This window comes from Oncorhynchus mykiss, chromosome 6 (assembly GCF_013265735.2).
Source record: "Oncorhynchus mykiss isolate Arlee chromosome 6, USDA_OmykA_1.1, whole genome shotgun sequence".
NCBI lineage: Eukaryota > Metazoa > Chordata > Actinopteri > Salmoniformes > Salmonidae > Oncorhynchus > Oncorhynchus mykiss.
The window spans coordinates 4,277,882-4,298,924 of NC_048570.1; the positions used below are offsets into that span (position 1 = coordinate 4,277,882).

Below are 21,043 nucleotides of genomic sequence, written 5' to 3' on the forward strand. Positions count from 1 at the left end.
TGAATGACTAATGCTCTCAATGGGAGAAATACGTTGGTGGACAGCAGAGATGATGATTCAACCAGAAAATGTCCATCCATTTTCACGGACAAAAAAAAGTTTGTAAGAATGTAACTTTTGACGGACCAACAGATATGTTAGCCAATTAGAAAAGAGCAGCACGCACACTGACCAATGAGAAAAGAGCAGCACGCACACTGGCCAATTAGCAGCATGCACACTGACCAATGAGAAAAGAGCAGCACGTACACTTGACCAATGAGAAAAGAGCAGCACGCACACTTGACCAATGAGAAAAGAGCAGCACGCACACTGACCAATTAGCAGCACGCACACTGACCAATGAGAAAAGAATTCATCCCATTTCTAACTTGGTATCCGTTCTGAACGTGCCCGTGTGGCGGCAGATTTAAGGTCTTAACTTTACGCAGGAAGAACGATGGAACGTGGTATACAGTCCGGTCCAAAAGCCCAGGCACAGGAGGTAGAACTATGTGTGAAAACAACTGTTTTTGTTTGATTATTTCACTGCCATACTGTGTTGGATCTTGTTCAGACATCTTGTCTCAAGAGGACCACAATGGAAATAAGCCCCAGACTTTATTGTGTGTTATCCTCCATGATTTTATTAATGTGAACGAATGGCTTTTAGGTTTTATGTGTGCTTGTTTTGTTTTTTTAAATGGTTGAATTAATTACTGAACTAAAAGTCTTCTTGGGTAATGACGCTACAAGCTTGGCACACCTGTATGTGGGGAGTTTCTCCCATTCTTCTCTGCAGATCCTCTCAAGCTCTGTCAAGTTGGATGGGGAGCGTTGCTGCACAGCTATTTTCAGGTCTCTCCAGAGATGTCAGGGCTCTGGCTTGGCCGCTCAATGGACAATCAGAGACTTGTACCGAAGCCACTCCTGCGTTGTCTTGGCTGTGTGCTTAGGGTCGTTGTCTTGTTGGAAGGTGAACCTTCGTCCCAGTCTGAGGTTCTGAGCGCTCTGGAGCAGGTTTTCATCAAGGATCTCTCTGTACTTTGCTCCGTTCATCTTTCCCTCGATCCTGACTAGTCTCCCAGTCCACTCTACTATAAAGGCCTGCTTGGTGGAGAGCTGCAGAGATGGTTGTCCTTCTGGAATGTTCTCTCATCTCCACAGAGGAACACCTAGAGCTCTGTCAGAGTGACCATCAGGTTCTTGGTCACCTCCCTGACCAAGGCCCTTCTCCCCCCGGATTGCTCAGTTTGGCCGGGCGGCCATCTCTAGGAAGAGTCTTGGTGGATCCAAACTCCTTCTTGTGCCCCGACACAATCCTGTCTCGTAGCTCTACGGTCAATTCCTTCAACCTCACAGATTTTTTTTTTTTTTTGCTCTGACATGCACTGTCAACTGTGGGACCTTATATAGACAGCTGTGTATCTTTCCAAATCATGTCCAATCATTTGAATTTACCACATGTTGGACTCCAATCAAGTTGTATAAAAATCTCAAGGAATGATCAATGGAAACAGGATGCACCTGAGCTGAATTTCGAGTCTCATAGCAAAGGGTCTGAATACTTATGTAAATAAGGTGCTTCTGTTTTCTATTTTTAATACGTTTACCAAAATGTCTGCACGGTAGTAATAACCCATGGGTATTAAACAGCCTGTCATGACATCTGCAAATCCCATAGGCTAGGACACACAAAAGTGCCTAAAATGCTTCGTTATTCATGTTTGGATAAATGACACTAAACTATATTTTGCGTATAGGCCTACGGGTGCTTGTTTCAACAATTTTCACATAAAATTATTTCAACAATGAATGAATGTCACAACTGTTTAGTCCCCAGAAAACATTGCTTTGAGACACCATTCACGACAGTTTATTATTGGATCCCTACAACGGTAATGACATGCGTGTGTTCAAGGATTTTCTCATTTATTATCGCATATCATGATGCGTAAAATTGCAAAAGAGCGCTCGTTTTGCATGGACCATTGCCCCGGGTGAGTAAGAGTTCACTTGAGGACCAATGGAAAGGTCTAAAATGTACACACTCCTCACCCCCGGGGCACAGGGCTATGCAAAACGAACATGGTCATTGACAAGTGAGCGAGTCCCCCAAGCTCGTTCTCGTCTCTGATTGGCTGGCCTGCGGTATCGTCAAGTCATTAGTCGACTTTCCCGGTTTCTCCAGCTCAAACAAGTCAACACGTTTGGAGTGAGGATCTCCGCTGCGCAGTCTCGCTGCAATATGACTGTGGATGATTGTGTGTTATACCAAGAACTCCGTCAAGCCTTGTGAAAACCGTGAACACACGTTCCTTCTACTCGTGATCTGCAAGAGAATATGCTGAATGTAAGGACAGAGGAGACCTGCGTCTGAATATCAGTAGAAGCTCACAGGTTTCATTGGAGAAAGTGCTCGCTTTATTCTAGTGGGAAAGATATATTAAGGATTCTGCAGTTACTTATTCTGAGGTGAGATATTTTCCTTTTTATTGTCTACTTTGGTGTAAATATTGGGATTTTATCCATTTGCTTTAGAGTTTAGTTTGAGAATAATTTCGCCCCGTATTGAATGACTATCACAGTATGCCTAGGTGTTCTGTGCGCTCTGAGAGGACGGCGATGTGTGCAGTCTACTGTGTAGGTTGCTGCTTCTGGGGGGGATGTATTTTGCGTAGTTTTTTTTTACTGCGTCTGACTTGTGAGTTTTGTTGAGATTCAAGCGCTATAGGGGTTTATTTGGATTCATTCTCTGTGCTTTGATGAATGTACGGAATAGATTTGTAGCCTAATAAATGAACATAAAAACAAATCGTTGTCAAACCCAGTGGTTTTCAGTGTACCACCAACTGATTTCTTTCCCTCTGCCCAGAGTACCCATGAAGTACCCCCTCTTGTGCATTTTTCTAGTAAACCTAGGGTCTCTTGAGTTTTCTCAATTACCCCTGTGGGTAGACTTAAGTACCCCCAGGGGTCCTAGGATCCCTTGTTGGGAGCCACTGGTCAACCCATGGGACCTAGGTAGGTTGTATGCTATGCTAGTATGATTTGACTAAAACACACAACATTCACTTCTTCTGTCTACTGCAATGACTGGCTATGCGGAAACAGGTTGATGGTATTGTTGCTGTATTTAAGAGTGTTTTCCTCACTAACGCGCAGAATGTATTTTATAACGGGACCTGTTTTCTAACATGATATCGTTTACATTACTACCTAGGTGGTTTGTGTTTATTTACCTCCTCATCAGGGTCCCTTCCATGGCCTTTGCTTAACTACAAGGTTTAGTAAAATAAAATAAATAATCTATATAGATAGATAGCCCCTAGATAGGTTTCCTTTAGCCCTCAGCCCAGACTTCAGCCGGTGAACCAACGATATCTAGTTCTTAATCTCCGATTCTATTTCTTAATGCTGTAGGTGAGTGACATTCTTCATGCTTCAGATTGTTTAACTAAGGACAGAGGAGGGCGGTGGGGGGGGGGCTGTTTATTTTAGGCTCCTCCAAGAATCTCCTTCTCGTCCCTATTCTCTCCCCCTCATCTCGCTTCGCTCTCTCAATTTCAATTTTAATGTATGGGCTTTATTGGCATGGGAAAACATATATGTTTATTATTGCCAAAGCAAGTGAAATGGATCATAAACATGAAACAGTGAACGTTACGCTTACAAAAGTTCTCAGAAAAATAAAGACATTTCAAAATGTTCATTATGTCTATATACGGTGTTGAATATCTTCTCCTCTCTTTCATTTCCAAGGACTTTACAACGGTGTTTGTTCTTCACTTTCTTGAAATGTATTTTTTATTATTCTGGGAACTTTTGTAAGCATAACGTTTACTGTTTAATGTTTATGATCTATTTCACTTGCTTTGGCAATATAAACATATTGGTTTTCCCATGCCAATAAAGCCCATAAATTAAAATTCACCGGTTGCCCATTTCACAAATCTTGCTGTTGTGATGGCACGCTGGTATTTCGGCTGATACGGGAGTTAATCAACATTGGATTTGTTTTCGTGTTCTTTGTGTCTCTGTGTAATAATCTGAGGGGGAATGTGTCTCTAAAGGCGTTTGCATATATTATGACGACATTTTGTGACGTTTTTCTTCATGTTGGACTTCGGGTGATTTTCACTGTTCGGGGACACAGCATTTTTCTTTATGGAGGCAAACTACGTCCCTTTTTATCGGTGATTGGTCAACAGTAGGGATTCTACAAGTAAGTCTTTGTCGTTCAACGAGAGACTGGTTTTAATCCACATTTTTTATTATTATTGAAGAACACTGCACCAAACATCTTAGTTAGAGGTAACTAAGATCTCTTTTGGCAAAAACGTAAAAAATGAATGACAGATTTCTTGAGTAATCTTGGATTAATTTAGACTACGTTGAGGAAGTGTATACTGGCTATGGCGTCTTATAATACAAAATATTATTTCCACTTTTTTTCTCGTTTTTTTAAAAGGGGATGTGCGGTTTGGCTAGCCGAATTGGGATGCATTAATATGGTCATACATTTGGCAGGTTGTTAGGAAGTGCAGCTCAGTTCCCACCTCATTTTGCGGACAGTGTTGCACATAGCCTGTCTTCTCTTGAGAGCCAGGTCTGCCTTCAGCTGCCTCTCAATAGCAAGCCTATGCTCACTGAGTCTGTTCATAGTCAACGCTTTTATTAATTTTGGGTCAGTCACAGAGGTCAGATATTCTGCCGCGGTGTACTCTCTGTGTAGGGCCAAACCTCTCTCTCCCTGCATGACTCCACCCAGGCCTGAGGCGTGGGAATAGGATTTCCTGTGTACTGTTTTGCAGCCCAGGATAACTGATGGTCTCACCGTCAGTGACTGAAGTCTGCAAAAAAAAAAAAAAAAAAACACTACAGTGAATACTGTAGTATTTACAATTTACTATTGTATCAATACTTGAGTAAAAAAAATAGTAGTGTATACTGCAGTAATTACTGTAGCTTTTGTTCTATCATCTTTTACATAGAAGTGAGGTCTTTTTCCTTCAGGATACCTACTGGAGAAATACAAAGAGAGCACATTTTCCATGACCTGTAGGTAGTGAGGTAGGTAGTGAGGTAGGTAGTGAGGTAGGTAGGTAGTGGGATAGATAGGTAGGTAGTGCGATAGATAGGTAGTGAGGTAGGTAGTGAGGTAGGTAGTGAGGTAGGTAGGTAGTGGGATAGATAGGTAGGTAGTGAGGTAGGTAGGTAGTGAGGTAGGAAGGTAGGGAGGTAGGTAGGTAGGGAGGTAGTGAGGTAGGTAGTGAGGTAGGAAAGTAGGTAGTGAGGTAGTGAGGTAGGTAGGTAGGTAGTGAGGTAGGTAGATAGGTAGGTAGGTAGTGAGGTAGATGGGTAGGTAGTGAGGTAGGTAGTTAGGTAGGTAGGTAGTGGGATAGATAGGTAGGTAGTGAGGTAGGTAGGTAGTGAGGTAGGTAGGTAGTGGGATAGATAGGTAGATAGTGAGGTAGATAGATAGATAGGTATATAGGAGATGAGAATGTGCAGGGTAGTATTCACTATAGTTAAAATGTTTTCGCAGACTGTGGTGTTATCGGGGACATTTCTGTAGTAGTGAATACTAGTACTACTAGTACATTCTATATTAAGTACTACACATGATTGAGGGATTCTACAGTGTTTAGTATATTATTATACAGAATTGTATAGTAAACTGTATACATTTTATTTTTTTGTCATGTGTCACTAATCACTACCTAAAACATGTCACTACCCTTTTACTTCCATATCATGGCCTATGACAAGGATTGGGGCGGCAGGGTAGCCTAGTGGTTAGAGTGGAGGGGCGGCAGGGTAGCCTAGTGGTTAGAGTGTAGAGGAGGCAGGGTAGCCTAGTGGTTAGAGTGTAGAGGAGGCAGGGTAGCCTAGTGGTTAGAGTGTAGAGGAGGCAGGTAGCCTAGTGGTTAGAGTGTAGAGGAGGCAGGTAGCCTAGTGGTTAGAGTGTAGAGGAGGCAGGTAGCCTAGTGGTTAGAGTGTAGAGGAGGCAGGTAGCCTAGTGGTTAGAGTGTAGAGGAGGCAGGTAGCCTAGTGCTTAGAGTGTAGAGGAGGCAGGGTAGCCTAGTGGTTAGAGTGTAGAGGGGGCAGGGTAGCCTAGTGGTTAGAGTGTAGAGGAGGCAGGGTAGCCTAGTGGTTAGAGTGTAGAGGAGGCAGGTAGCCTAGTGGTTAGAGTGTAGAGGAGGCAGGGTAGCCTAGTGGTTAGAGTGTAGAGGGGGCAGGGTAGCCTAGTGGTTAGAGTGTAGAGGAGGCAGTGTAGCCTAGTGGTTAGAGTGTAGAGGAGGCAGGGTAGCCTAGTGGTTAGAGTGTAGAGGGGGCAGGGTAGCCTAGTGGTTAGAGTGTAGAGGAGGCAGGGTAGCCTAGTGGTTAGAGTGTAGAGGAGGCAGGGTAGCCTAGTGGTTAGAGTGTAGAGGAGGCAGTGTAGCCTAGTGGTTAGAGTGTAGAGTAGGCAGGGTAGCCTAGTGGTTAGAGTGTAGAGGAGGCAGGGTAGCCTAGTGGTTAGAGTGTAGAGGAGGCAGGGTAGCCTAGTGGTTAGAGTGTAGGGGCGGCAGGGTAGCCTAGTGGTTAGAGTGTAGAGGAGGCAGGTAGCCTAGTGGTTAGAGTGTAGAGGTGGCAGGGTAGCCTAGTGGTTAGAGTGTAGACGAGGCAGGGTAGCCTAGTGGTTAGAGTGTAGAGGAGGCAGGGTAGCCTAGTGGATAGAGTGTAGAGGTGGCAGGGTAGCCTAGTGGTTAGAGCGTTGGACTAGTAACCGGAAGGTTGCCAGTTCAAACCCCCGAGCTGCCAAGGTACAAATCTGTCGTTCTGCCCCTGAACAAGGCAGTTAACCCACTGTTCCTAGGCCGTCAATGAAAATAATTACTAAATTAAATTGAATCGGTTGTTTCCGTGTGGCGAGAAAGTACCCTAGTTCTTTAAGACTTGCCACACGACATCTTGACTCATGTCGTCGTAATGACTGGGCGGAGGGTAGTGCCAAGGAATGACTTGGTGTAAACATTGGATAGGAAACACGTGGTTATTTTTAAGTCATGGATATTACCGTACTGCTATTTATAAACCAGACAGTCGTTTGTGCGTAGGAATTAGTTTGGATTTGCCTGGTTAAATAAAGATGTCAACATGTAGTAAATGTGTTAACTCATGCGTAGGAATTAGTTTGGATTTGCCTGGTTAAATAAAGATGTCAACATGTAGTAAATGTGTTAACTCATTCTGTTGTTGTATTATTTATTAATTTAGTCAATGATCGTTGTGTTTTTTGTATTTTTTTTTTTAAACACACAGCCAGCGAAGTTACTATCTAAAACCAGCCGTCCGTATATATCTGGTGTCAATCTGTTCCTTTTGTTCATGCTTGCTTTGCTCTACCACACACACACACATACCAAGTGGCAAGGCTTAACCAATCCAAACAGCAGCAGTGCTAAAGTTAGGCCTTTGTTTCAGCGGAGGCGTTGACACGTTGGCTCGTATAGTCTCATGATCTCCATCTTACCGCCAGAGAGACACATGGTGCAACAGATGCTACTCTCTCCATTCTGATGTAAATCACTGTGGTGTGTTCTCACTCAAGGAGATGGGATGTGTGTGTGTGTACGGATGAGGGAGTTGTGTGTGTGCGTGTACGGATGAGGGAGTTGTGTGTGTGCGTGTACGGATGAGGGAGTTGTGCGTGTGTGTACGGATGAGGGAGTTGTGTGTGTGTGTGCGTGCATGCGTGCGTGCGTGTGTGTGCATGCGTGTGTGTGTGTGTACGGATGAGGGAGCTGTGTGTGTGTGCGTGCGCGCGTGTGTGTGTCTACGACACACCCATCACACACCCCTCTCCTTCCCTGGCACTCGTGCAGTGGGACGACATAAATAAACTTCCTGAATAGAGGGAACGGCGTCTTTTTGTAGGCACTAACTCTGACATGGTTTGTTGGCCAAAGCCTATGGGGAGAATTGATGGAGGTTTGTTGGACAAAGTCAGAAAACAAGGTCAACGAGGAGATCTGATAAGTTTTGTTCTGTGACATCATCTTCACCAGTCACTTTTTGTGAATTTTGAAGAATTTATGTAATAATAATATATATATATATATATATTTTTTTTAAAAGTACATAAAGGCTTTATAATTCATAAAGATCATGTTAACTGACTGATATTATCTCATAGAACAAAACGTAAAGGTGATGAATGGCCTAGTGGTTAGAGTGTAGAGGCGGCAGGGTAGCCTAGTGGTTAGAGTGTAGAGGCAGTAGGTAGCCTAGTGGTTAGAGTGTAGAGGCGGCAGGGTAGCCTAGTGGTTAGAGTGTAGAGGCGGCAGGGTAGCCTAGTGGTTACAGTGTAGAGGCGGCAGGGTAGCCTAGTGGTTAGAGTGTAGAGGCGGCAGGGTAGCCTAGTGGTTAGAGTGTAGAGGAGGCAGTAGGTAGCCTAGTGGTTAGAGTGTAGAGGAGGCAGGGTAGCCTAGTGGTTACAGTGTAGAGGCGGCAGGGTAGCCTAGTGGTTAGAGTGTAGAGGCGGCAGGGTAGCCTAGTGGTTAGAGTGTAGAGGAGGCAGGGTAGCCTAGTGGTTAGAGTGTAGAGGCGGCAGGGTAGCCTAGTGGTTAGAGTGTAGAGGCGGCAGGGTAGCCTAGTGGTTAGAGTGTAGAGGCAGTAGGTAGCCTAGTGGTTAGAGTGTAGAGGCGGCAGGGTAGCCTAGTGGTTAGAGTGTAGAGGCAGTAGGTAGCCTAGTGGTTAGAGTGTAGAGGAGGCAGGGTAGCCTAGTGGTTAGAGTGTAGAGGAGGCAGGGTAGCCTAGTGGTTAGAGTGTAGAGGAGGCAGTAGGTAGCCTAGTGGTTAGAGTGTAGAGGAGGCAGGGTAGCCTAGTGGTTAGAGTGTAGAGGAGGCAGGTAGCCTAGTGGTTAGAGTGTAGAGGAGGCAGGGTAGCCTAGTGGTTAGAGTGTAGAGGAGGCAGTAGGTAGCCTAGTGGTTAGAGTGTAGAGGAGGCAGGGTAGCCTAGTGGTTACAGTGTAGAGGCGGCAGGGTAGCCTAGTGGTTAGAGTGTAGAGGCGGCAGGGTAGCCTAGTGGTTAGAGTGTAGAGGAGGCAGGGTAGCCTAGTGGTTAGAGTGTAGAGGCGGCAGGGTAGCCTAGTGGTTAGAGTGTAGAGGCGGCAGGGTAGCCTAGTGGTTAGAGTGTAGAGGCAGTAGGTAGCCTAGTGGTTAGAGTGTAGAGGCGGCAGGGTAGCCTAGTGGTTAGAGTGTAGAGGCAGTAGGTAGCCTAGTGGTTAGAGTGTAGAGGCGGCAGGGTAGCCTAGTGGTTAGAGTGTAGAGGCGGCAGGGTAGCCTAGTGGTTAGAGTGTAGAGGCGGCAGGGTAGCCTAGTGATTAGAGTGTAGAGGTGGCAGGGTAGCCTAGTGGTTACAGTGTAGAGGCGGCAGGGTAGCCTAGTGGTTAGAGTGTAGAGGCGGCAGGGTAGCCTAGTGGTTAGAGTGTAGAGGAGGCAGGGTAGCCTAGTGGTTAGAGTGTAGAGGAGGCAGGGTAGCCTAGTGGTTAGAGTGTAGAGGCGGCAGGGTAGCCTAGTGGTTAGAGTGTAGAGGAGGCAGGTAGCCTAGTGGTTAGAGTGTAGAGGAGGCAGGGTAGCCTAGTGGTTAGAGTGTAGAGGAGGCAGGGTAGCCTAGTGGTTAGAGTGTAGAGGCGGCAGGGTAGCCTAGTGGTTAGAGTGTAGAGGAGGCAGGTAGCCTAGTGGTTAGAGTGTAGAGGTGGCAGGGTAGCCTAGTGGTTAGAGTGTAGAGGAGGCAGGGTAGCCTAGTGGTTAGAGTGTAGAGGCGGCAGGTAGCCTAGTGGTTAGAGTGTAGAGGAGGCAGGGTAGCCTAGTGGTTAGAGTGTAGAGGAGGCAGGTAGCCTAGTGGTTAGAGTGTAGAGGAGGCAGGTAGTCTAGTGGTTAGAGTGTAGAGGAGGCAGGTAGCCTAGTGGTTAGAGTGTAGAGGAGGCAGGTAGTCTAGTGGTTAGAGTGTAGAGGAGGCAGGTAGCTTAGTGGCTAGAGTGTAGAGGTGGCAGGTAGCCTAGTGGTTAGAGTGTAGAGGAGGCAGGTAGCCTAGTGGTTAGAGTGTAGAGGTGGCAGGTAGCCTAGTGGTTAGAGTGTAAAGGTGGCAGGTAGCCTAGTGGTTAGAGTGTAGAGGTGGCAGGTAGCCTAGTGGTTAGAGTGTAGAGGTGGCAGGTAGTCTAGTGGTTAGAGGCAGGTAGCCTAGTGGTTGGGGTGTAGAGGTGGCAGGTAGCCTAGTGGTTAGAGTGTAGAGGTGGCAGGTAGCCTAGTGGTTAGAGTGTAGAGGTGGCAGGTAGCCTAGTGGTTAGAGGCAGGTAGCCTAGTGGTTAGAGTAGGTAGCCTAGTGGTTAGAGTGTAGAGGTGGCAGGTAGCCTAGTGGTTAGAGTGTAGAGGTGGCAGGTAGCCTAGTGGTTAGAGTGTAGAGGTGGCAGGTAGCCTAGTGGTTAGAGGCAGGTAGCCTAGTGGTTAGAGTAGGTAGCCTAGTGGTTAGAGTGTAGAGGTGGCAGGTAGCCTAGTGGTTAGAGGCAGGTAGCCTAGTGGTTAGAGGCAGGTAGCCTAGTGGTTAGAGGCAGGTAGCCTAGTGGTTAGAGGCAGGCAGCCTAGTGGTTAGAGTGTAGAGGTGGCAGGTAGCCTAGTGGTTAGAGGCAGGTAGCCTAGTGGTTAGAGGCAGGTAGCCTAGTGGTTAGAGGCAGGTAGCCTAGTGGTTAGAGTAGGTAGCCTAGTATTTAGAGTAGGTAGCCTAGTGGGTAGAGGCAGGCAGCCTAGTGGTTAGAGGCAGGTAGCCTAGTGGTTAGAGACAGGCAGCCTAGTGGTTAGAGGCAGGTAGCCTAGTGGGTAGAGGCAGGCAGCCTAGTGGTTAGAGGCAGGTAGCCTAGTGGTTAGAGGCAGGTAGCCTAGTGGTTAGAGTAGAGGCAGGTAACCTAGTGGTTAGAGGCAGGTAGCCTAGTGGTTAGAGGCAGCCAGCCTAGTGGTTAGAGGCAGGTAGCCTAGTGGTTAGAGGCAGGTAGCCTAGTGGTTAGAGGGAGAGACAGGTAGCCTAGTGGTTAGAGGGAGAGGCAGGTAGCCTAGTGGTTAGGGGGAGAGGCAGGCAGCCTAGTGGTTAGAGGGGAGAGGCAGGCAGCCTAGTGGTTAGGGGGAGAGGCAGGTAGCCTAGTGGTTAGCGCGCTGGGCCAGTAAACAAAAGGTTGCTGGTTTAAATCCCCGAGCTGACAAGGTAAAAAGTGTTATCGTTCTGCCTCCTGAACAAGGCACTGTTCCTAGGCCGTCATTGTAAATAAGAATTTGTTCTTAACTTACTTGCCTAGTTAAATAAATACAAATTATTAACTCATAGAACACAACCTATAAGATCTTCTAAACCTGACATTATTTTCAGTGTTTTATTCCAGAGCCCTATTCCTATTCCCTGTAGGAATGGCTGAACGAACCAGAGGTAACTGGGTTTTAGGACTACAAGCTGGCGAGCTCTATAGGGCAGACGGCCATGGGTCGGCCTATTGTCAGGTGGGGACCTGGGGGTCTGGTTGTGCCCCGTGCCGGTCCAATCAAAGACCCCATTGTGTGGAGCCCCATGGCCTCAAGGAGAAGGCTTTTGAGGAGACTCCAGGAGTCTGCCTGGCTGGTATTTGCGATGGAGCCCCCAGTGCGAGAGAAGGATGAGTGTGTGTTGGCATTCCACTACCGCAGTCTGCCTGGTGGTTCAGTTGGGGCTCTCTGTCTCTCTGTCTCTCTCTCCCCCTGTCTCTCTCTCTGTCTCTCTCTCTGTCTCTCTCTCTCTCCCCCTGTCTGTCTCTCTCTCTCTCCCTGTCTCTCTCTCTCTCTCCCTGTCTCTCTCTCTCTCTCCCTGTCTCTCTCTCTGTCTCTCTCTCTGTCTCTCTCTCTCTCTCCCCCTGTCTGCCTCTCTCTCTCTCCCTGCCTGTCTCTCTCTCTCCCTGTCTGTCTCTCTCTCCCTGTCCCTCTCTCTCTCCCTGTCCCTCTATCTCCCTGTCTCTCTCTCTCCCTGTCTCTCTCTCTCCCTGTCTCTCTCTCTCCCTGTTTCTCTGTCTGTCTGTCTGTCTGTCTGTCTGTCTGTCTGTCTCTTCCCGTCTGTCTCTCTCTCTTTCTCCCTGTCTGTCTCTCTCTCTCTGTCTCTCTCTGTCTGTCAATTCAATTCAATTCAATTCAATTCAAGGGCTTTATTGGCATGGGAAACATGTGTTAACATTGCCAAAGCAAGTGAGGTAGATAATATATAAAGTGAATATATAAAGTGAAAAACAATAAAAATTAACAGTAAACATTACACATACAGAAGTTTGTATTGTATTGTATTTACAATGGTGTTTGTTCTTCACTGGTTGCCCTTTTCTCGTGGCAACAGGTCACAAATCTCTCTCTCTGTGCGTGTTTCAATCAGGCAGTCAAGAGGTTCAGTTGGAACTCTGCCCACACACTCACGGGTGCATACTCAATACACAGCGTGTGAGAGAATTTTGCCATGCGTGCGCACGCACGCACGCATGCACACGCACACACACACACACACACACCCCTCCTGGCTGAGGCCCTAACCATCCGTTTTGTAAACAAACCTCGGGTTAGTCTGTTTGGGTTGGAGAATATAGCTGTTATTTTATTCCATTGTTTTCCACTTCTGTGTCTCTCTGAAATATCAGAATAACAACAAGTCTTCTTCGGTCAGTCTATTGTACTGAGACTTCTATTTTTACTCTCCTAACTTCTGTCTCTCTCTGTCTCTGTCTCTCTCTCTCTCGCTCTATATATCTCTCTCTCTATATATCTCTCTCTATATCTCTCTCTCTCTGTCTCTCTCTGTCTCTCTCTCTGTCTCTCTCTCTGTCTCTCTCTGTCTCTCTCTCTGTCTCTCTCTGTCTCTCTCTCTGTCTCTCTCTGTCTCTCTCTATATATCTCTCTCTATATCTCTCTCTATATCTCTCTCTCTCTCTCTCTCTCTGTCTCTCTCTCTGTCTCTCTCTCTCTCTCTCTCTCTCTCTCCCTCTCCATCTCTCTCTCTCTCTCTCTCTCTCTGTCTCTGTCTCTCTCTCTCTCTCGCTCTCTCTCTCACTCTGTCTCTGTCTCTCTCGCTCTCTCTCTCGCTCTCTCTGTCTCTCTCGCTCTCTCTGTCTCTCGCTCTCTCTCTGTCTCTCTCTCTCTCTCTCTCTCTCTCTCTCTCTTTCTGGATGAAACTAAACAAACCTTTCCTCTCTGCAGGACAATATGCCTCAGACGTCACCGCTGACAGGCATGCTGGTCTCCAGTGGTTACAACCAGAACCAGAACCAGACCAAGGAAGAGGGACTGTATTACCATGACAACACCCTGGTGTCCGGCTCGCTTGAGGCCCTCATCCACCACCTTGTCCCCAGCATGGACTACTACCCTGACGTGAGTGTCTGTCTCTCTCGCCGTTTCCATCTTTCTCTCTCTCTCTCTGTTTATATCTTTCTTTCATATTTAACTTTCCACAAGTGGAGAAACTCCCCCCCTATTCCTCTGTTATTTACTTATCTGTTTCTTCCCATCTTCCTCTCCACAGAGGACATACATCTTCACCTTCCTGCTCTCCTCTCGTCTGTTCATTCACCCCTACGAGCTCATGTCCAAAGTCTGTCACTTGTGTATGGAACAGCAGAGACTGAGTGACCCTCAGGCAGACAAGGTAACTCTATACCTCTATTATACTCAATAAGGTTATACTGTAGAATATTATACTAGAATGGTACACACTAATATTTATCCGTTATACTAGAATGGTACACAGTAATATTTATCCGTTATACTAGAATGGTACACAGTAATATTTATCCGTTATACTATATACTTCTTGAAGATAGACCTGCAACAATATATATATATATATATATTTTTCAGATGAGGATCAGGAAGTTGGCTCCCAAGATCCTCCAGCTGCTTCAGGAGTGGACGGAGACTTTCTCCTACGACTTCAGAGACGAGAGGATGATGAGGAGCTTGAAGGAGCTGACCCAACGCCTGTCCTCAGGGGACGAGGTCAGTCACAGTCAAATTCATTCAAGCTTTGTCACTGAAGGGAAATTCATTGTGCAGCCAGGAGTATTTAAGACACAGGAGTACATAAGATTCATAAATAACAAAGACACACTCACAAGTTAGTCTGTCATCCGATGCCACCAGACCTGTCTTGGCTGTAACGTTACCCCATCATCCGATGCCACCAGACCTGTCTTGGCTGTAAAGTTACCCCATCATCCGATGCCACCTGACCTGTCTTGGCTGTAAAGTTACCCCATCATCCGATGCCACCAGACCTGTCTTGGCTGTAAAGTTACCCCGTCATCCGATGCCACCAGACCTGTCTTGGCTGTAAAGTTACCCCGTCATCCGATGCCACCAGACCTGTCTTGGCTGTAAAGTTACCCCGTCATCCGATGCCACCAGACCTGTCTTGGCTGTAAAGTTACCCCATCATCCGATGCCACCAGACTTGTCTTGGCTGTAAAGTTACCCCATCATCCGATGCCACCTGACCTGTCTTGGCTGTAAAGTTACCCCATCATCCGATGCCACCAGACCTGTCTTGGATGTAAAGTTACCCCATCATCCGATGCCACCTGACCTGTCTTGGCTGTGAAGTTACCCCATCATCCGATGCCACCAGACCTGTCTTGGATGTAAAGTTACCCCATCATCCGATGCCACCAGACCTGTCTTGGCTGTGAAGTTGAAACGAAGAGAATGCAGGGATGAGGGGGAAAAAATAAAAATAACAATCATTTAGGAAAACAGTTATCTTCTTGTTTCCCTTGGATCAGCGGTTACTGGGTATATTTGAGAGGGCATGTTGGAGCAAGGCATTTGCTGGGCTAGAGGTTTCAGGGGGTTGGTTAGTGGGGAAAGTTTGCTCGAGCCACAAAGCAGTTTTTAAATATTTTTTTTGCCTGGCCAAATCAAAAGAAAATTGCTATTGTTCAGCAGCTTGTCTGTGGCCCTGCTTCTCCTTAGGTTGCAGTTGAATTGTTCCACTACTGCTGACTTGTATGTCACTAGCTTAGTACTGGTTTGCTTTGGTCAGCATCCCAAATGGACCCCATAGGGCTCTGGTCAAAAGTGGTGCACTATATATGGAATAGGGTGCCATTGGGTCCAGGTCTATAGTAGTGCACTATGTAGGGAATAGGGTGCCATTGGGTCCTGATCTATAGTAGTGCACTATGTAGGGAATAGGGTGCCATTTGGAACATCACCTTGGTTTGCTGTTTTCATGGTTTACTTTGAGGGATGACTTCCTATGAAATGCTTGTACTTCTCTTGTTATTCTCTCCTTTAAATGGATGTAAAAATGGAACCCCAAACTGCACCACAGCACATTTAGTTCCTCGGCTACTGCTGTTGCCGTTGATTTAAAAAAATAAACTTGATGATGAATTATAGCTGTGTAAGAACCAAAGAGAGGGTGATAACTTTAGCTGATACTGCTAACCCAGATCAACGTGTCCCTGCTTCATTTACTTAGCTAAGCCATCTCTTTTTGTCTCTTTTTCATAATGGACCTGTAGCTCTGCGTTAAGATGGATGGTTTTTCACCATTGGGGACGGGACTGGAACACTGGGTACTTCCTGTAGCCTTGGCAGGCAAAATCTGTTCCCTTCCAACACCTATTCACAGGTTTACAGTGGTTACATGCCTGGCTCCCAAGGTTCTGTCCCCAATGTTCCACTTCCGTCCCCAGTTTGATATCCCTAATGTTCTATCCCTGTCCCCAATGTTCTAGTTCTGTCCCCAGTTTTATATCCCTAATGTTCTATCCCTGTCCCCAATGTTCTAGTTCTGTCCCCAGTTTTATATCCCTAATGTTCTATCCTTAATGTTCTAGTTCCATCCCTAATGTTCCAGTTCTATCCCTAATGTTCTATCCCTAATGTTCTATCCCTGATGTTCTATCCCCAATGTTCTATCCCTAATGTTCTATCCCTGATGTTCTATCCCTAATATTCTATCCCTGAAGTTCTATCCCTAATATTCTATCCCTGAAGTTCTATCCCTAATGTTCTATCCCAGATGTTCTATCCCTAATGTTCTATCCCTGATGTTCTATCCCCAATGTTCTATCCCTAATGTTCTATCCCTGAAGTTATATCCCTAATGTTCTAGTTCCATCCCTAATGTTCTCATGGCCTTATACAGCTGGTTGAGTGCGGTCTTAGTGCCTGCATGGGTTTGTGGTGGTAAATAGATGGCTACGACACGCTGACCTCTCACCATTAAAAAAAACTGTGGAGGTTAGCATGTTATGGAGGGTATGATATTCCTGCACTTGGCTCTGTTCAGTAAAACCTCCGATAGAAGTTTGGTAGCTATGCTGTACTGCACCATGTAAACCGTTTAAATTCCACATAGTTAGAATAAAATCACTGAAGAGTTTCAGGAGACATATAGCCGGGGGTTTAGCTGACTGCGTTACGAACCATGTGCGCGCGCTTCAGAGGGGCAGACGTCCATGTGTTGCTGCGATTGTAGACGACCTGATAGCTACCGTGACGAGAAGCTGCCATGTAGTGAATTGTAAGTGGCTCGTTTTTTTTAAAATCTCGTTCTTGATACCAATTTCTGGGGTGTTTTGACTGATGTCTTGTCTATGCTAATATGGCTCAAATTCGCTAGCTAGCTAACCAACAACTGTAACGATGTATTTGAGTGACAACAAGTGCTCATTTTGCAAATGTATTTATGTTTGTTTATGTTTAAATGTAGTTTGGGATGTTGTCAACAATCTAAGCTTACCAAGTCTGTTTTGCCCCTTAATTGCGCATGTTGCTAAACAACCAACCCGTCTATATTATGGGTGTTTTCAGACACTAGACACATAAACATCGTGATGGCAACAGGAGTGAGTGCATTCCTGCTCTAAGTGCACTTCAGTCCTCCTCTCTCTCTCTCTCGCTCTCTCTCTCTCTCTCTGTCTGTCAGTCTCTCTCTCTCTCTCTCTCTCTCTCTCTCTCTGTCTGTCAGTCTCTCTCTCTCTCTCTCTCTGTCTCTCTCTGTCTGTCAGTCTCTCTCTCTCTCTCTGTCTCTCTCTGTCTGTCAGTCTCTCTCTCTCTCTCTCTCTCTCTCTCTCTCTCTGTCTCTCTCTGTCTGTCAGTCTCTCTCTCTCTGTCTCTCTCTCTCTGTCTGTCAGTCTCTCTCTCTCTCTCTCTCTCTCTCTCTCTCTGTCTCTCTCTGTCTGTCAGTCTCTCTCTCTCTCTCTCTCTCTCTGTCTCTCTCTGTCTCTCTCTGTCTGTCAGTCTCTCTCTCTCTGTCTCTCTCTCTCTGTCTGTCTGTCAGTCTCTCTCTCTCTGTCTCTCTCTCTCTGTCTCTCTCTGTCTCTCTCTCTCTGTCTCTCTCTCTCTGTCTGTCTGTCAGTCTCTCTCTCTCTCTCTCTCTCTCTCTCTCGCTCTGTCACTCTCTCTCTCTGAGCTAAGCTGTCTGATTCCATAACAAAGAGAACCTTCTGGCACTGGTCAGGTGGTCCTCACCAGGAAGTGATGTTACAAAGCCAGGAAAAAGAAGAGAGGGGGGGGGGGGGGTGGGGTGATTGTCGGCCTGCCTGACCGTCTGTTCCCTTCTCAGATACCAGAGTTGAGGGTGGCGGAGGCATAGAAGAAGGCTTAGCCCCCACCAAGTAGCTCCCGCTGCGTGGAAATGTCAGCCCGGTATCTCCAGGAATAGTTTCTAATTATAGCCAGACAGAGCCCCCTTTCCTTAACCCCCATGTCTGTGGAGGACAGAAGACTCACCAGATGGCAGGATGCTTTGAAGTGCCCCCGGCCTGAGACGTCTCTCTGGTGTCTTGCTCGACCACTAGCCTGATCCCAGATCTGTTTGTGCTGTCTTGGCCAATTCCTATCATCATTGTCGTGACCAGAGCAAGAGAACAGCATCAGATCTAGGATCAGGTTAGTCCTGCATTGTCCAACTGTACTTAGAAGCACCTGCTGCTCATCTGTAGTTGTTTACAAATGCTGTTTTGAATGAAAAGAAAATTGTACCTACACATTGAAGAAGGCTGTGAAGCCGAAGGGTCTGTGTACGCTCTCCCTAATGCAGTGAAACTAATTGAAAACATTGAATAATGAAGTAGGATACATATAATATATAATGAAGTAAGATATTTATTGAGTGCAACTAATAACACCTTTTTGATGGATGGTGAAAGTCCCAAGATGTTGTGTACATATATAACAGTAAAGTCCTCCAAGTTTATCTAGTTTACAGTTGTACTTAATGCCCGATTGCTGAGGTCAGAGTTCTACTAATTGTTTTATTATTATTATTAGATTACTAGGTTACCGGAGAGAGGAGAGGCACTGCTAGGTTACCGGAGAGAGGAGCACTGCTAGGTTACCAGAGAGAGGAGCACCACTGCTAGGTTACCAGAGAGAGGAGCACCACTGCTAGGTTACCAGAGAGAGGAGCACCACTGCTAGGTTACCAGAGAGAGAAGCACTGCTAGGTTACCGGAGAGAGGAGCACCACTGCTAGGTTACCAGAGAGAGAAGCACTGCTAGGTTACCAGAGAGAGGAGCACCACTGCTAGGTTACCAGAGAGAGAAGCACTGCTAGGTTACCAGAGAGAGGAGCACCACCGCTAGGTTACTGGAGAGAGGAGCACCACTGCTAGGTTACTGGAGAGAGGAGCACCACTGCTAGGTTACCAGAGAGAGGAGCACCACTGCTAGGTTACCAGAGAGAGGAGCACCACTGCTAGGTTACCAGAGAGAGGAGCACCACTGCTAGGTTACTGGAGAGAGGGGCACTGCTAGGTTACCAGAGAGAGGAGGGGCACTGCTAGGTTACCAGAGAGAGGAGGGGCACTGCTAGGTTACCAGAGAGAGGAGGGGCACTGCTAGGTTACCAGAGAGAGGAGGGGCACTGCTAGGTTACCAGAGAGAGGAGCACCACTGCTAGGTTACCGGAGAGAGGAGCACCACTGCTAGGTTACCAGAGAGAGGAGCACCACTTCTAGGTTACTGGAGAGAGGGGCACTGCTAGGTTACCAGAGAGAGGAGGGGCACTGCTAGGTTACCAGAGAGAGGAGGGGCACTGCTAGGTTACTGGAGAGAGGGGCACTGCTAGGTTACCAGAGAGAGGAGGGGCACTGCTAGGTTACCAGAGAGAGGAGGGGCACTGCTAGGTTACCAGAGAGAGGAGCACCACTGCTAGGTTACCAGAGAGTGGAGGGGCACTGCTAGGTTACCAGAGAGAGGAGGGGCACTGCTAGGTTACCAGAGAGAGGAGGGGCACTGCTAGGTTACCAGAGAGAGGAGGGGCACTGCTAGGTTACCAGAGAGAGGAGGGGCACTGCTAGGTTACCGGAGAGAGGAGCACCACTGCTAGGTTACCAGAGAGAGGAGGGGCACTGCTAGGTTACTGGAGAGAGGAGCACCACTGCTAGGTTACCAGAGAGTGGAGGGGCACTGCTAGGTTACCGGAGAGAGGAGGGGCACTGCTAGGTTACCAGAGAGAGGAGCACCACTGCTAGGTTACCAGAGAGAGGAGGGGCACTGCTAGGTTACTGGAGAGAGGAGCACCACTGCTAGGTTACCAGAGAGAGGAGGGGCACTGCTAGGTTACCGGAGAGAGGAGGGGCACTGCTAGGTTACCAGAGAGAGGAGCACCAGTGCTAGGTTACCAGAGAGAGGAGGGGCACTGCTAGGTTACCGGAGAGAGGAGCACCACTGCTAGGTTACCAGAGAGAGGAGGGGCACTGCTAGGTTACCAGAGAGTGGAGGGGCACTGCTAGGTTACCAGAGAGAGGAGGGGCACTGCTAGGTTACCGGAGAGAGGAGGGGCACTGCTAGGTTACCAGAGAGAGGAGCACCACTGCTAGGTTACTGGAGAGAGGAGCACCACTGCTAGGTTACCATAGAGAGGAGGGGCACTGCTAGGTTACTGGAGAGAGGGGCACTGCTAGGTTACCAGAGAGAGGAGGGGCACTGCTAGGTTACCAGAGAGAGGAGGGGCACTGCTAGGTTACTGGAGAGAGGGGCACTGCTAGGTTACTGTAGAGAGGAGGGGCACTGCTAGGTTACCGGAGAGAGGAGGGGCACTGCTAGGTTACCAGAGAGAGGAGGGGCACTGCTAGGTTACTGGAGAGAGGGGCACCACTGCTAGGTTACCAGAGAGAGAAGCACTGCTAGGTTACCAGAGAGAGGAGGGGCACTGCTAGGTTACCAGAGAGAGGAGGGGCACTGCTAGGTTACCAGAGAGAGGAGGGGCACTGCTAGGTTACCAGAGAGAGGAGGGGCACTGCTAGGTTACTGGAGAGAGGGGCACTGCTAGGTTACTGTAGAGAGGAGGGGCACTGCTAGGTTACCAGAGAGAGGAGGGGCACTGCTAGGTTACCAGAGAGAGGAGGGGCACTGCTAGGTTACCAGAGAGAGGAGGGGCACTGCTAGGTTACCGGAGAGAGGAGGGGCACTGCTAGGTTACCAGAGAGAGGAGGGGCACTGCTAGGTTACCGGAGAGAGGAGGGGCACTGCTAGGTTACCAGAGAGAGGAGGGGCATTGCTAGGTTACCAGAGATGAGCACCACTGCTAGGTTACCAGAGAGAGGAGGGGCACTGCTAGGTTACCAGAGAGAGGAGGGGCACTGCTAGGTTACCAGAGAGAGGAGCACCACTGCTAGGTTACCAGAGAGAGGAGCACCACTGCTAGGTTACCAGAGAGAGAAGCACTGCTAGGTTACCAGAGAGAGGAGGGGCACTGCTAGGTTACCAGAGAGAGGAGGGGCACTGCTAGGTTACCAGAGAGAGGAGGGGCACTGCTAGGTTACCAGAGAGAGGAGCATCACTGCTAGGTTACCAGAGAGAGGAGCACCACTGCTAGGTTACCAGAGAGAGTAGCACCACTGCTAGGTTACTGGAGAGAGGAGGGGCACTGCTAGGTTACCAGAGAGAGGAGGGGCACTGCTAGGTTACCAGAGAGAGGAGCACCACTGCTAGGTTACCAGAGAGAGGAGCACCACTGCTAGGTTACCAGAGAGAGAAGCACTGCTAGGTTACCAGAGAGAGAAGCACTGCTA

General features: G+C 47.6%; 1 protein-coding gene across 3 annotated transcripts in view; it reads left to right on the top strand.

The window, feature by feature from the left end:
* The window catches only part of LOC110511702 (ras-GEF domain-containing family member 1B-A-like), a 182,495-nt gene that overhangs the window by 134,694 nt on the left and 26,758 nt on the right, over positions 1–21,043 (top strand). Inside the window, exons 1-4 of one of the 3 annotated variants that reach the window (XM_036979230.1) lie at positions 2,161–2,454; positions 13,215–13,388; positions 13,540–13,662; positions 13,875–14,012. In XM_036979230.1, coding sequence (XP_036835125.1) covers positions 13,221–13,388; positions 13,540–13,662; positions 13,875–14,012 — 429 coding nt within the window. In that variant the 5' untranslated portion in view covers positions 2,161–2,454; positions 13,215–13,220. Of the gene's footprint in view, positions 1–2,160; positions 2,455–3,861; positions 4,205–13,214; positions 13,389–13,539; positions 13,663–13,874; positions 14,013–21,043 lie in introns of those variants that run through there. The other 2 variants (XM_036979231.1, XM_036979229.1) reach the window with 2 other exon arrangements.